The 14997-nt window shown below is 41.7% G+C and overlaps 4 protein-coding genes across 4 annotated transcripts; 2 read left to right on the forward strand and 2 right to left on the reverse strand.

Annotated features, from left to right (window-relative positions):
- Positions 1 to 15: 15 nt before the first annotated feature.
- On the reverse strand, positions 16 to 1764 carry LOC107994595 (uncharacterized). The gene is made up of 3 exons (XM_017051586.3): positions 1069 to 1764; positions 367 to 549; positions 16 to 291 (listed from the first exon to the last, which is right to left on the reverse strand). Exons 1-3 carry the CDS (start codon positions 1367 to 1369, stop codon positions 137 to 139), a joined length of 639 nt encoding a protein of 212 aa, XP_016907075.1. The 5' UTR covers positions 1370 to 1764; the 3' UTR covers positions 16 to 136.
- A 3235-nt stretch (positions 1765 to 4999) lies between these two features.
- On the forward strand, positions 5000 to 9488 carry LOC107994585 (uncharacterized). Its single transcript, XM_017051571.3, has one exon. It carries the CDS (start codon positions 6583 to 6585, stop codon positions 7360 to 7362), a length of 780 nt encoding a protein of 259 aa, XP_016907060.1. The 5' UTR covers positions 5000 to 6582; the 3' UTR covers positions 7363 to 9488.
- On the reverse strand, positions 8847 to 9988 carry LOC107994588 (uncharacterized; the record flags this gene model as incomplete). The annotated part of the gene is made up of 2 exons (XM_017051574.3): positions 8847 to 9285; positions 9697 to 9988. Coding segments are annotated over 2 exons (480 nt in total), but the record flags the coding sequence as incomplete, so codon positions are not given.
- Positions 9989 to 11707: 1719 nt separating this feature from the next.
- On the forward strand, positions 11708 to 14997 carry LOC107994587 (uncharacterized). The gene is made up of 4 exons (XM_028665142.2): positions 11708 to 13393; positions 13503 to 13853; positions 14460 to 14781; positions 14857 to 14997. Exons 2-4 carry the CDS (start codon positions 13652 to 13654, stop codon positions 14876 to 14878), a joined length of 546 nt encoding a protein of 181 aa, XP_028520943.1. The 5' UTR covers positions 11708 to 13393; positions 13503 to 13651; the 3' UTR covers positions 14879 to 14997.

Genomic DNA, 14997 nt, shown 5'->3' on the forward strand with positions numbered 1-14997 from the left:
GAATTAATAATCTGATTTATTTACTTATTTTACACTTTTATTGTTCAAAATAATTATATATATATATATGTATGTATATATTCTTCTTCGATATAAAATTCATTCGTATTAAACATTTATTTGTACTCTTCGTGCCTCAACGAGTTAATTTTCTATTAACTTTTTGCCTCTGGTATCCAAAATCACGATCCCACGATCCACCGTGATCATAATCGAAACTCGTACTGTGCGTATTCTCGTAGCTGTGATACGGATACTTAATTATCTCGTACGAAATTTTCTCATTGTGCTCTGAAAGTAAAGATAAAGGCACAATTATTAACGCATAAAATCGCGATGTTGCATAGAAATAAAAAAATTTCATACCAAGAATTCTCTTCAACGCGATCGCGGTCGCAATTGCTAGAGCAACTTTTGCGACGACCAGAGCCTTTCCAGCAATTGCAGCAACCACGTTCATTATTACGTAAAGCATAGTCATCTTGGACGCGCCCAGAAAATAAAGCAACATCTGTCCATATCCCTTGTTCTTCTTTCTTCGTCCAGCGACTGGAAGAAAAGAAGAGAAGAAATCAAACTTTACATCATAATATAATAATAATACATAACGAACGACATGTATAATACTTGGTGTAATACGCGTTCATTTCTAACGCGAAAAGCAAAGAAAAAGTAATTTAACTCGTGTCACGCTGTGCGCAAGATCGTACGCGATGATAGTTATGAAAGGAAACAAAACAGCTAATTGAATAATTAACAACGGGTAACATGAATAACTGCATAGAATCGTTTTCGCGGAACGGTATTTTATTTATATATATATATTCACGTCAGATGCATCGTCGTAAAAAAAAAATATCGCCTACTATGAAGTTACTCGAGCAATCTTGTCTGACCGAAACGCTCTCATTTTATGCAAAATAACTATTATGCGAGTAACTATAGACCGCATAATATTAATTTTCAACGATCTCATCCAATTTTATTCTACTCTTTATCTTATAATAACTATAAACTATATATATCTATGACACTTACTCGCACATAAGTTAATTCATAACCACTCACCCTGTTCAACCGCGCCATCTTCACTTTTAAATTCGTCCCCTCCAACGACAATCCTAGATTCCCTGGTCATCGACCGATCCTTCCTCCCTTCCTCCATCCCTTCCACCTTCCGCCTCGTCGCGCACTCGGTGGAATTCTCTCCTTGGCTGCAACCGATCGGTCTCGACACCGTATCGCGATCGCTTCGATGGAGGACGGTGCAACAGCACGCGGCCAACACGGCGCACAACGTGAACGGGACAACAAGGATCGTACGTTGAGGCATGTTCGACGCGGACTGAACGGCCGAACGAATGACCATTTTTATAGAAACACGGCATAATTAACAGTTACAGGCATACAGAGCGTGAATCCCGAGCTCTGCGCGGATCGTTCTCCTGTGTTCACTTGTTTTGTCGATTCTTCAAATCGCTGATGCGATACCCGTTGATAATTGCGCCGTGGCCACGCGGTGTGAAAGAACGATACCCTGCCGCGTACAAATGAAAAGGAATTGGGCTAATTGCGAGGGCGTTCGGGAAAAACTGCTCCTCGACTCGAGCAATCAGCGAGTTAGAGAATCGGTCGGAAGAATAGGATATATCGCGATGGTCGGAGGTAACGTTCTGTGAGCCATAGATATAGAGAGATAACTCGTGCTATTAAGATAAGAGGTTATTCGATATTTTCTCCTTCCTTTCTCTCTTTCCTTTTTTTCGTTTCAAACTGTTTATCGCAACGGTAATTACGAATATTGAGAAGACAAATTTGAGGAATTTCGTAGAGAATTATTTTTTCCATTGGATCGATTTGGAAATTAATCGTTACTCTTGATTCGTTGTGAACGAGTTTACGATTCTTCTCCCATCCTTTTGAATTTCGAGAAGCAAGATTTTCAAACAACCTCGATAATTCAATGGAACATACTCGGAGGAATAACGCCGCCGTGATACTTGCAGCTATCTGATTGGAAAGTCATCGTTGGGAAGCTGAAATCGTAAATCTAGGGAAACATTGTCGCCAAATTGAGACTGTTCTCCCTAGCTCCGCCTCCCGTGCCGCTTATACGCGGCGGAAGTGGAGAACAAGGTCTAAAAGGTAGGCTCTTTTTCTTCTTTGTGTGCCACTGGGCCGATTGCGCATCCTCGATTCACTTGCTTCGCAGATAAGAAACTATAGGGGAAGGTCGCGCGTTAACACGCGACGTGAAACCGTGAAAACGACACGATTCCTGTTCACGATCCCCGGTGAAATACCGTGCGTTTTCCTCGTACGTCGCCTCCTAAGTTCACGAAACGTCGTTAATAATTATAACGATCTATTACCTAGATTTTGTACCATTTAAAAGTGCACCTTTGTCGAAATTTTCGTTCGACATTCCAAAATTCGAAGCGAGAAATCAAGGTGAAATCCTATTTCAACCGGGATAAACTTATTCTCGTTATATCGTCGAACGTATTTTCTATCTCTTCGAAGGATACACCTGTACAAGAAGGAAAAGTAGATTGTTGCGTAATGGTATGTAATAAAATTGTTACAACTAACCAATACAATGTTTCAAGAAAGTAATACCGTGCAATAAACGTGTTTTACAATCGTTGGATAGTTAAACGCGTACAAGTTCGCGCCTTCACCCTTTTGGCCTCTTCTTAATTCTCTTCCGTTAATTCAATCTGCCGAACGCGTCGTCCATTTTTGCAGGTAAATTCTTACGATAAAGATCCCTTCTCGCGATAATATATCTAGAGAAGACGACTGACAGCGCGGGGATCGTGAGACTAGAACGCGCTCGAGGCGAAGTCGAACGGTAGCCCAATGAACATAAATTCCAGAGGAGGCTAATGAGCCAGGTCAGAAGTTACAACCACCTGTTGTTGATTGCTGGCCTGAATCCGATAACAGGGAGAGATAATGATCTAAAATTAGGATGTAAAAAAGTATTGGCACAAAAAACTGTTCCCTAAATCGTGATGATAGATGTATTGATGTTACATACGCATATTAATATTCGTTGACAATATAATAAAATTTAAAAAAGAGAATTTTCTTCTCTTCTTCTTTTCTACGTTTAATATATATCTTCTTTTCTACGTAAAATATATATTAACTTTACAATATTGTTCGAATAATTTGAAATGAAGCAACAACTTCGACTGTTACTTCATCTTATTTTATTACGAAACTATTTCGATATTTTTTTTCTTTTTTTTTTTTACTTGAATTAACATTGTCTATTTACCTGTTTAAAGGATTTTCTGTTGACTATTCGATTAGCTTGTAAAAGTTGTTGTTCGAGCTTCGAAGAAAATCAGAAGAAAAATATTTTTTCTTCGACTCATTGTTCTTCGTATCACGTGCACTGCGTAAACATTGGTGAAGAGAAAAGAGAAGAAATCCTTCTTGGAAACCTTTTTGGGACTACTTCGACGATTTCTTTGTAATTTGAAAGTCGAGGATATATATTTTTTTCGGATGGATTTTCGAACGTCTTCTGTGTTCCCTTTTTGAACAGAAGTGAATTTAAACGGGCTGAACGTAAAGACGTTTGACGAGAATCGCTACAGGATCTATTCACGTTGCGACAGTAACGTATTCGCTCATTAATTCCGCGCGTCCCCATTTACCGGTAAACCGACAACTTTCCTTCGTAACAATGGAGAATGAACTAATGTCACGTTTACTATTTCATTGTGGTGGAATAAAAGTAGAGTAAGCAATCGCTAACTCTAGGAAGAGAGTCCAAGTTTCTCAGTTTCCAAGCGGTAAATAATATGTAATGACTTATGGCTACAACAAATGGGATGCAATACTGCAAAATAAAAAAGGTTTAAAAATTATAGTGTCCCAAAATGATGGAAAAAGTGGCACGATGTAATTACAGTAGAGAAGAAGAAGAAGAGGAACATGGTTCCAAAAAAGTGATACCGCTTTGTCGTTTCACCTACAACTCCTTCACCTGTGAAATAATATCCGTGTTACAATCAAAATATTCTCTAAAACGAATTACCACGACGAATATACAAAAACTATATTCCAGAAACGTATTGAGACGTAGCGCAAAATTTTTTAAAATTTCTCGAAAATTTATTAAAAAAGAAACTTTTGCTTAATTTTAGAACAACCCAATTTGGTATTAATGAGGAAAGAAAAAAAAAATTGCCGACACGGTTGAAAGACTTCACAATGGCAATTTCCAAAAAGAGGATAAAGATTTTTAAAGTAGTTCACGATCAAAAACGAAACACAATTTCGTCGCAAAAGGAAGAAAACAAAGGTCACAAACTCACCTGGAATTAAATACGAGATCAGCCAAATATATATCTTCGTACGTTTTAAAAAAAAAAAAAAAATTACGATGAATAAATATTGGAATCTGCCTCGAATCTTTCCAACTTGTTTACGTCTTCGAAGGTTCGATCTTTGAACAATTTCCATTGTTTGCCGTGGAATCCGTCCCCGGCAGCGTCCGCGCGCGAATTCGCCTGCGTGTTGTGAATGTGGCACGCGCGTTAACACTGTTCACTTCGGTTCCTCGCGAGGATACCTTGTTGACGCATTAGAGATGCGTTAACCTCAATCCAACCCGTGTATTCGTAATACAAGATCGGCACAGTGACACGTTCCATTTGACCAATTCATTTTTTTCCCCCCACCATGAGAAATCGCGAAAGATTCAAGATTCTTAATCTTCAACGTGTCTTCAACGTCTTCCCTCCTCCTTACACAATTTTCAATCCAATTCTCGTCTTTCAATTAAAATTTAAAACACGCTTAAGGTGAAAGAATCCTTATTACGTAAATTATTGATCAATTTTATTGATTATATTTATTCAAGTCACACTACAAACAACACTAGAACTATCAATTTAATAATAAACGATACAAACGATTCAAGATCGATCGATTAAATAATTAATTTGCTTTGACAGTTCTAGTGTTAACATTCTTCTTTTCTACTTGCAAGGGTTAAAACTTGAACAAAAATTCATTCTCTTTTACCTCGTCTTACCCCTCGTCTTGTCCTTGCTTCTTTGGATTGTTACAAAAAAATCCAAAACTCGATGGAGCGGATGACGGATCGTCGAATTCAGGCGAGATGGTTTCGGATGGGAGAGTGAAGATTGCGAAGTGAGGCAACACCCTGTGGCGAGTGTCCGCGGTTTGTTTTCCACGCCGCGGACACGCCTAGTTAGCCAGGATGGAAAAAAGAGGAAGACCACGAGCGAAGGTGAGGGACAAGAGGCGAGAAAAAGATGCAACGTGCCGTATTCTCTCCAACCTGGCCGCTCTCATTGTCAACGCGATCCACGCCTCGAGATCGCTGCGCCGAATAAAACGATAACGTTACTAGGTCCTTGATTCTCTTAATTGCAACGTGCCGAGCGAGGACACGTGATTTTAATTCCGCGGATGGAACGAACCGAGATGCATAACGCACGTTTAACGTAACATTTTTTCTCAAATCGAATCGAATAATAAAATTCCAACCATTCTTGTACACTTCCCTTTCTACAGGTCTTGACAATGAAATCGTATCCCATAGAACGATTCACCCTTATGATTTCTTCCCGGAATATCTGGAATATAAAAAAGAAGAGAGAGAGAGAGAGAAAGAAGAATTAAGAAAATAAACCTTCTATTCGAGGCAAGACTCGAAGCTCCGACAATCTGGACCAAAGAGGACGCGATGCAAGGAGCGGAGAGAGAAAGAAAGAGAAGAAAGGGATACGCGAGAGTTAAGGCCACGGATCGTCCGCGACCTAAAACTACTTCCATCTATCACGGGGTCAACAGGGTCACGGTACCAGGCACTTGAAATAAGAATCCCTGTACATTTAGCCATCCCCTCCTTCCCTCCCTCCCTTCTCCTCCTCCGCCTCCTCCTCCTCCTCTCTACTAGAGGGAAATTTTAATTCGTTGCGCGATCGCGATCCTACCTTCTTCCTCTATCTCGATCTCGGCGGATTCAGTGGGTCTGTGTGTCAGAATGGGTCACGGCTGTGAGAGAATCATACGCGCGGGGAGCAGAGCGAGTGGAATAGCGTGTGAGGTGATGAGAAGGACGAGGAGGAGAGAGCTCGGCCCGTTGAACGGACGAGGAAGGCTGCGAGAGTTGTTTAGAGGCCTTTCGCAGGGGAGCCTGAAGGAAGGCGAGGGGGACGTGCACCGTCACGTGTACCATTGGTAGGTCCGCGGACTTGTGTTGGCACAGCTTCTTACGTGGGAGACAACTCAGCCCGATTCGCGAGGGATGGCGGATCGCCGGATGGTATATATTTGTCCGGACTTGGTTCTCCCGTCGTCAGTCTCCTGTCGCGTATCCTGGGCCCCGCGGAAGTGCTCTCCCTCTCTCTTTCTCTCTTTATCTCTCCCTCCCCCCCTCTCTATCTCTCCGAATCCGCCAATTCACGATCCACAATTATTCTTTCGTGGCGTCGTCGTCGTCGTCGTGTCGCTGGTTCTGCCAATCGAAAGTAACGAGCAAGTTCTGTACGAAGTTATATTCCGTTATATTTCTGTTACACAGAGAGGAAGATGATCCTCGATCTATTCAAGTGTGTGTCGATCTTGTTGGCGTGGTGTGCGCTCTGCGAGGGGATACCAGAGGTTAATAAGGAAGAGGAGAGCCTCGTTGACAGGGGATTCAGGGCGATGTACAGGGTGTACGAGGATTGCCAGCAACGGAACATAGCCGTGTCCCCGTGCCTGAAGAAGAAGGCGATAGCGTTCTTCGAGAGGTTGGGGAGAATACGTACCCTGCCCCTTTCGGAGAATTTCGAGCTGATCAGGAACACGGATACCGAGATGGCGAGGAGCTCGTTCGCCGAGTTGGAGACCCAGTTGGGGAGAACCGCGTCGAGCAAGGACGAGATACTCAACGAGATCCTGTTCGACAGGGTTGCTTCGTTGTTGAACAGTTTCAACGTTCAGATCAGATTGCCACGAACTAGCCCCGGCGAGTTGAAACGAGGTATGGAGGAGGGACGTGGCAAGATGAAGAAGATGATGGGCATGATGATGATGGGCATGGCGATGAAGATGGCTGCAATGATACCCATCGCCCTCGGGGTGCTGTTTCTGCTGGCCGGCAAGGCTCTGATCATCAGCAAAATCGCCTTGGTCCTGTCCCTGATTATCGGTTTGAAGAAACTGCTGAGCTCCAAGCAGAGCAACGATCACGGCGGTTGGCAGCACGGCGGTGGAGGTTGGGACAGAAGTTTGAAGAACGTTTTGAGCTCCACAGAGGCCACCACGACGGAACTGGCGCGCGAATATGCGCACAGCTTGGCCTACTCGGCGCGACATCAGCACTGAATCGTTGCGGAAAGAAGGGAAAGAAGGGAGATCTTCCGGTTCCGGTTCGGCGTGCATGGGCGCTTGAATCGCGTCTACTACACATTCCAGGCCAACAGACGTTCCGTTCGCGTTTATTGGATTGTTCTCGAAGAGTGACCTCGCAACATTTTTTCTTTAACATAAAGAAATCATTGATAAGGAATCGAACAAGTTCGTTCGTTGTTATTGCTATGAATACGTAAATGAATATTCGTGGAAAAGAATAATTGCAAAGAAACTTACAGGTATTTCGAGATTCGCGTCTTTCTTCCGAGAAACATTAACGTTTAACGTATACATCGTCGAATTATTTATAAAAGAAACGTGCAAGTTATTAAATTTTCTTAGTTACTCTTTTTCGTAGGCGTATCCCTACTATTCTGAAAAATATCCCGAAGAAATGGATAAGAATATTTGCATAATTTATAACGAATCCTAACGTCTCTTGCTAAATTTGTATAAAAATATTCTGCAATATATATTTATACTAAATTCCTACTCTCAACTTACTTTATTCGCAATTAAAATTCTATTTCTTCATAGAAGAAATTCTCCGATATCTTTTACTTGCGTCTTACTTTTTCTTTTTTTTTTCTTTCTTCTTATCGAAATATCGCTCCACAAGTAAAATTAAGCAATCGTAACAATGGGCGAGGATTCCGTTTGCGAAATTGAAGACTCGATCGAATCGAATTTTTCTTCCAATATGAGAAACCAACAAGAACAATTATCGGATAAATACATATAAATGCGAACGTTAGCGACACTTATCAAGAAATACCGTCACGCGATAATCAAGTGCATCGTGTATTACAACTGCCACTCATTTTCGTTCCTCGTCAACCAAGAATCCATTCGGCACGATAATAACCGTACGTCTATCTGCACGCATGCGAATTTCTAACGGAACCGAGTCGAGGCATTTTTGTGTTCGAAACGAATTGTAAACAGAGAAAATTACTTCTACGTATTATTTGCAATTGTTTTCTCCCGATTGCAAACAAGCCGAACTCTTTCATATTCGTTTCCCTAATAGTTCAATTAACCTACGGAGACCCAGACCCAATAATGATCAATAATATCGTTAAAGATAACGACGATACTTAACGCGTTTGATGCATTTATGCAAACTTAAAGAAGAAAAAAAAAATACCTAGTAAAGTGTACCTGACAAAAAGATACAGAGTTACAATTTAATTTCTCCGCTACGAGAATAAACGTTCTTTTTATTCCCATTTATCGTCTCGTCGTTAACAATATTGTCGATCATATCTGGGCCCTTATCCTAACAGATAAGAAGTTTATTTATTGCTGAACGCCATTTATCGTATTTATCGTATTTATGATACGTATTGCATTAACCCTTCTTTGACTTTTTTTGTAACAGACTCCTCCACGGATGGATCGAGCCTGAGATCGAATAAAGAGACGCGTAATCGACGTGAATAAGGAAGACACAACGGTTTAATCATTTCCAACGCTTATTCTTTAGCTACACCAGATAACGAGAATACAATAATATATTACATTGTTACGCCTAAATCTTCGATTCAAGATCACGTGGGTCGTCACACAGCTGCATTGCGCATGCGCGCGGTGATCCCACGTGATCATAACCTCAAAACAATAGCGGCTATCAGTTTTACCGAAACCAGTATTATTATCGGCCTCACGTTTCATAATCACGGATGTTCTCGTCGTGAAATAGGTTCGTTCACTTCACTTTCAGACCGAGAACCGCGGCGAACAGCGCGAAGAAGAAGCCTGCAAGTAGCGCGGTAGCTTTTAACAAGATCAGCCCTCCGACCAGTGTTGGAATCAGAGCGACGAATTTCAATTTGTACGCCATCAGCAACGCCATCATCGTGCGGTCCATCTTTCGCTTCTTTCGCCGTGGACGGTCTGAAAGCAGAGGGGATAATTATTGTCGTATATGTTCCGTCGATTACCTTTCTTTTATATCGATCCGTCTATCGTATAGATGTAAAGAAATTATTTGAGAGATTTTATTTTTATTCTTGTAACGACCGCGTATTTATCGAGATTATTTTCTGTAACGTTTTTAACATAGATAGTAAGAAATCAATAAATGAGAATGAAAATTGCATCGTTTTTTTGATCATAAAAATATCATCGAATCTTTCTCACTATCGATAGTCGTCAAACAAAGGTATATAAATAATACGTAATAATAAGAATAAATAACAATTAGCAATTATGTTGAACAGGCACAAGAGTTGAATATTTCTAACGAAAATCAAAGTTATGTTAAGTGTCGCGTTTCTAGAGATAGATATCACGATTCGATATTACCTGGCCCATGAAAGTAATCTTTCGACAAACCGAAACCGGTATTCTTGCTCTTCAGAATTTTAGTTTTATCTTCTATCCGCAGAAGAGCCGCGCTTTGAGATGCGGCTTTGTTGTGAACCTCCTTGACGATCTTCTTCCCAACTGGATAATACTCCTTGTGACTCGAATGCTTCTCGTCACTCTTCAATCCTTCTAATACGCGCGCCGCGCAGCTCAAAGTCAACAAAATCGCGACTAGATTCACTCTCGATTTCATCGTCCACGATTTAAACACGGCTCTCGATTCACATCCTCAAAATACGTTTAAAAAATACCTCCGTTCTTGATCACGACAGACTGGCCACACCATGACTTTCCTTAATTATCCATCTCGATCGTTTCTGAAAATGCCAGTGACAAATGGCAGCTAAGTTTAATATCAAAAAGCAACGTCCAAAAACGTTTTTCCTTACCAAAAAAACTCTTTCTTATTCTTACGTCTCCTCGCCTGGAACATCCACCGATCCGTCGACTCGTCAACAACAGCCTCTATCTATTCTCAACTTTAACCACTGGGGAGGGAAAGAAGGAAAGGACGAATAAATAAAAAAGAAGAAATAGAGTAAAACACTCGCTTCGAAATGCAAATTCGATTATCGGTGACGGAGGAGTGAGTGCAACAGCGAGCAACCGCGACCGCGAGCTAACTGATGCGCTCTTGATTCCTCGGCAACGATCTGTCGGAGGGGCTGTGGCCGGCCAGGGTACCGCGGCGGGCACGCTTCAGTTACCAGCGGGATCGACAGTCCGTGAAAAATGAGCACCGTGCGACGTGGCGGCAATATATGAGCGCGGTACAAGCTCTATGATCCCGATATATATGTCAGGTTACGTCGTCGAACGGTACACGGGGGATCGGCCCGGCGTTCCAAGCAACGAAGAAACGAAGGAAGGAAGGAAGGAAGGACAATGAGGGGGTGGAGCGCTGGATCGCGTAATCACACACCGCGACGTGAATCGTGGCGACGTGATTCTTTTTTAGTTACGCTACGCTGTTTAACCGGGCCGATGACAAGTGGTCGAGCGATGATGGAGGAGCTCGATGAACGGAATACACCCACGGCTCTGCGTGGATCGATCCTATCGACGTATGATGGGTATTTATAGCGGGGGGATTGGAATTGGGATTGGAGAAGGGATGACGAGGAAAAGGAAAGAGGAAAGGTTGAAGAAAATCTTTCGGGGGAGATGATAAGATCTTGGTTGAAATTTGAGCTTTGATCGAATTGATTGGAGTAATTTGGAAGAGTATTATAGGCTACGTTCGCGATCTTCTCTATGAAAATAGATGATAAGTCTATATTTAAATTTAAGTTTATTTGAAATTATTTATGCTCGTGGGGTGACGATTATAAAACGATCGGTAATTAAAAAATGTAAGGACCAAATGTTTGGAGAAATTTGTTGCGGCCGTTCCACTTTTGCGTTGAAAAATGATTTACTAAGAGAGGTTTCTAGCACGGAATCGTGAAAATCGACGCGCTGCACGCGATACAGTTTATCGCGTTCTGAAATACCTGCATGAAAACGGAATTCTTCGTGTCAATCGCTTTAAACGCAGATATGATTGTTAGAAAGCTGCCTTCTTCCTGGGCAAATGCCGCCTCTCAATGTCACGCGTATATTGGCACGCGGATTGTCAATTGGACAAACACTTTCCTAGTATTTTCCATCATACGCCTCCTCTCGATGATATTCAAATTTGTGAAAATGACTCGTGGGATATCGTTATCGCCGTTAATACCGTTAGAAAAATAACTACAAACAATATTATCCGTAGAGCGAAAATACAATTTCACTGAGAATTGGACTTTTCACTGGGACGGTGAAAAGAACTTTCGATAAAAATTCAATTTCAAAAGTATGATAACTCCATCGAACGATAAAAACGGAATAAAAAAAAAAAAAAAAAAAAAAAACACGTGGAAATCGCTAATTACAGTGACCGAATTTCGATCGAGAACTCGGCCGAAAGATTTAAAAGAAAAATTCCACGGTTCCATTGAACGACGATAAAACGATAAAGCGAATAGTCTCTATTCACGAGACAAAAAGAGCCATCAAAGTCGGAGATGCCGTGTCGCACGAAATCTTCTTCTTCGTATGTACGAATCGAGCGCAAAGTGCCAGAAGTTTTGCCGCAGTTTCCTATTCAAGTGGCAGGTGAAAGAGCGTTGCAACGTTCCACGAGGAAGGCAAGGGTAATTTCGTAGCTTCCTGCGTGAACACGGTGACGCGAATAATTGCACGAGAAACGGGACACGGAATAAAAAGTAGGGGAAGGAGGAACATAAAGGAAAAATGGGAGGACGAAAATTCTACTACTACTTCTACTGCTATATGCCTGCAAAATCACTGTCATCATTGCGGTCCCTCTCTTTCTGCCTTCTTTGTCTCTTGTTCGTTGCGTGCCGCGCGTAACTGCGATCGATATCGCAGTTTCATTTCCAAAGAAATGTAACGGTCGGGTGTTGTCCACGACCGCTGGATACACTGGATATACACCCGCAAAAAGCGTCGAAAGCGGCGCGATAACCAGAACGATCAGAGATTTTTCTTTTCAAAGAACTCAATTAGGATCTTGGTCTTTCTGCTTCTTTTTTCGGCCCATCTTTTTATTCCTTTCGTGCCATTCAGCTCAGAAAAACGGGACACTTCACGGCGAAGTTGTAAATAATCTCTGATTGAAAGGTTTGCAACAAGAAAACGATCCTTATCCAACTTCCACGTTATGCAACACATTTTTCTTCCTTCGATCTAACTGCAATTTGAATAACTCGAGTAAAAATCACGAGTAATAAATTAACTGCCTGTACTTTCTGTTGAAATAACATTTTTTTCTCCTCCGTTTTGCTCCAACGATTCGCACGATAAACAGATCCGCGTTTTGTGTAATCGGGATTACGAAAGCTCTCCCTCGTATCTTCAAGTCGTTCAGCATCGGCTCGTGAAAATTAACTCCCGTTGCACGATCGGGTTATTAAACAACGTGTTATTAAACAACGAATTCCGTTTCACGCATCTTGACCAAAAGATCCAGCGAAAACACGAAGAGAGATTCGTGAGAATCTGGCATAAATTTTCGCGATTCTCTTGCGTTAAAAATCCTATCTCTAAAAAAAAGGATCTCTCTCTCATTCAAATCAGAGTGAAAAGAATCTCGAGAGCAGATTATCCTCCACTTCTTTACCAAACTTTACTCCCTCCTCCGCCCGTATATCCAAGCGGAACAACCAAGAAGGCAGATCCCTTCCCAGGATCGATTAATTGCTCGACTGTGAAATTGACGGAGTAATTAACGGATCGAGGATCGCGCACGGTCTCGTTGGTTTTTTTCACGGAAGCGTGTCGCGTCCCATTGTCGTCGATCGAAATGTTCCGTTGGGGACCAATCGCGGCCAATGATCGAAGAGAAGAGAAGACGGAGGTGGAATGGACAGTGTATTTTTCGTCACGCGTCAAGTACCAAGTTAGATGGTGGTCTCCTTCTCTGGCCTTTTCACGTCCCACCTATATATAAACTAATGGTCCGGCTTAGGGCGAATGTCAGTTAACATTTCATTTGCCGAGTGGACGGTGCTCTTACGCGGTCAATCGTCCGGTTTTACTTCTCTCGAGAATCTGTAGATAAGAATATTTGGTAAACGGTCGTTCGATGGTGAGATATACAATTGTATAACATAACTCTAGACTTTTTTTTTTTGTCTTTCCTCTCGATTTCGAGAGGATTGGGAGACGTAATTAACGAGAACACCTTTCTTTTTTAGGATGTAATCGCGTTCTTTTCCTTGCGAAAGTGGATCGAAGTGAGAAATTGAATTTCTTGAGAAGTGAGGATCGCTGGTGCAAGTTCCTATTGTAGAATATATTACAAATATTTACATCGATAGTAGCGATTACAGATGAGATAGAAGGAATGCTGTTGCTCATGTATCCGTTGCTCTTCCTGCCTCTGTTCACGATGGCGGAAACCACGGAGGCAAGCATGATAATACAGGAAAGGTGGAAGCCCCAGCTGGAGAATTGGAGAAGGCCCGCGGATTGGATCGGCGATGGGATTTTGAACGTTGCGGGCACCGTTCTTCCTGTGACTCGATCACCATTCGACGGAATACGAGGTAATTCGTCGAGTCGATGAATATATATATATTTTTTTAAAATTAAATGGAATTCCTTTCGAGCGAAGGAAGAATCGAGAATTTTAGAAATTATTTATATATTTATTTCCAAGATGATGAAACCGCGTCACGATAACATGTTAATTGCAACGGTTGCGCGGCAATGTTGTTACACGAGCTCATTAGCGACGTCTAATATGCATCATAACGCGAAAGCACGGTCATTCACAGCACACAGTTGGTGGTCAACGCAATAACCATAAATGCTTTCCACTCCAGTTCACCTTATTACCTTGTTCATTTCGCGAACGTGACTAATAAGGAGCGCTTCCTTTTTGCCTCCAATGACTTGCGTTATCTGGTGCATCTCCGATGACATAGAAACGGTACCCGATTTTGTAGCTCGATCGATAATCGAAAAAGATACATCATCGTTTTCAAATTTATAATTATCGCAAGTTAATTTAATCATTCGTTCGAATATTGTTTTACCTTTTATTTTTTCTTTTTTATATATTAAATGAGAAGTTAAAGTTAGAAATTTGATAATATTTAAGAAGAAAAATTATATACAACTAACGCGAGGTATCGTTCAATTCGTTACAGCGCGTAGGAAGAAGAAGCACAAGTTGAACAAATACGTTATTCCCCTGATCGTGGGATTCATGCTAATAAAATCGATTCTGCTCCCTATTGCCTTGAAGACTTTGGCCATTTTAAGTGGCAAGGCGGTCGTTCTCAGCTTAATGAGCTTGATTCTGGCGGCCATCGTGGGACTGAAGAGGGTCGCACAGGGCCACTCGGGAGGGAGTTACGAGGTTCTAACCGTGCCCCACAATAAATACAAGAGGCAAGATTATCTCGACACGGGGGACGACTTGATGGACACCGAGCCTTACAAGTTTTATAGGGAACGGCGCAGGAGAAAGTAAAGATTTATATCGAAGAAAAACTCGATGACGTTTCCTTCATTTCCTCCCTTTAACTCCTTTAACCCTTTCAGGATCAAATTTGTCGAGGAGTGAGGGAAAAATTTTCTCCCCGATTCCTGAAAAGCAATCAAAGAAGATGAATTTGACGAATTCATTATAAAGAATCGGGAAGAATCTTAAAGTTCTCGTTTCCAACAATTGAGGAAGGTAAT

The sequence above is a fragment of the Apis cerana genome, linkage group LG15, assembly GCF_029169275.1.
Source record: "Apis cerana isolate GH-2021 linkage group LG15, AcerK_1.0, whole genome shotgun sequence".
In the NCBI taxonomy this organism is placed as follows: Eukaryota; Metazoa; Arthropoda; class Insecta; order Hymenoptera; family Apidae; genus Apis; species Apis cerana.

What these genes read in the sequence shown, in the direction of transcription:
- LOC107994587 (XM_028665142.2), top strand. Translation starts at nt 13,652, where the DNA reads ATGCTGTTGCTCATGTATCCGTTGCTCTTCCTGCCTCTGTTCACGATG. An exon ending in ACCATTCGACGGAATACGAG is followed by an intron (nt 13,854 to 14,459) that starts GTAATTCGTCGA and finishes AATTCGTTACAG; the next exon opens with CGCGTAGGAAGAAGAAGCAC. An exon ending in AGGGAACGGCGCAGGAGAAA is followed by an intron (nt 14,782 to 14,856) that starts GTAAAGATTTAT and finishes TAACCCTTTCAG; the next exon opens with GATCAAATTTGTCGAGGAGT.
- LOC107994585 (XM_017051571.3), top strand. Translation starts at nt 6,583, where the DNA reads ATGATCCTCGATCTATTCAAGTGTGTGTCGATCTTGTTGGCGTGGTGT.
- LOC107994595 (XM_017051586.3), bottom strand. Translation starts at nt 1,369, where the DNA reads ATGGTCATTCGTTCGGCCGTTCAGTCCGCGTCGAACATGCCTCAACGT. An exon ending in AGATGGCGCGGTTGAACAGG is followed by an intron (nt 550 to 1,068) that starts GTGAGTGGTTAT and finishes CTTTTCTTCCAG; the next exon opens with TCGCTGGACGAAGAAAGAAG. An exon ending in CGCGTTGAAGAGAATTCTTG is followed by an intron (nt 292 to 366) that starts GTATGAAATTTT and finishes CTTTACTTTCAG; the next exon opens with AGCACAATGAGAAAATTTCG.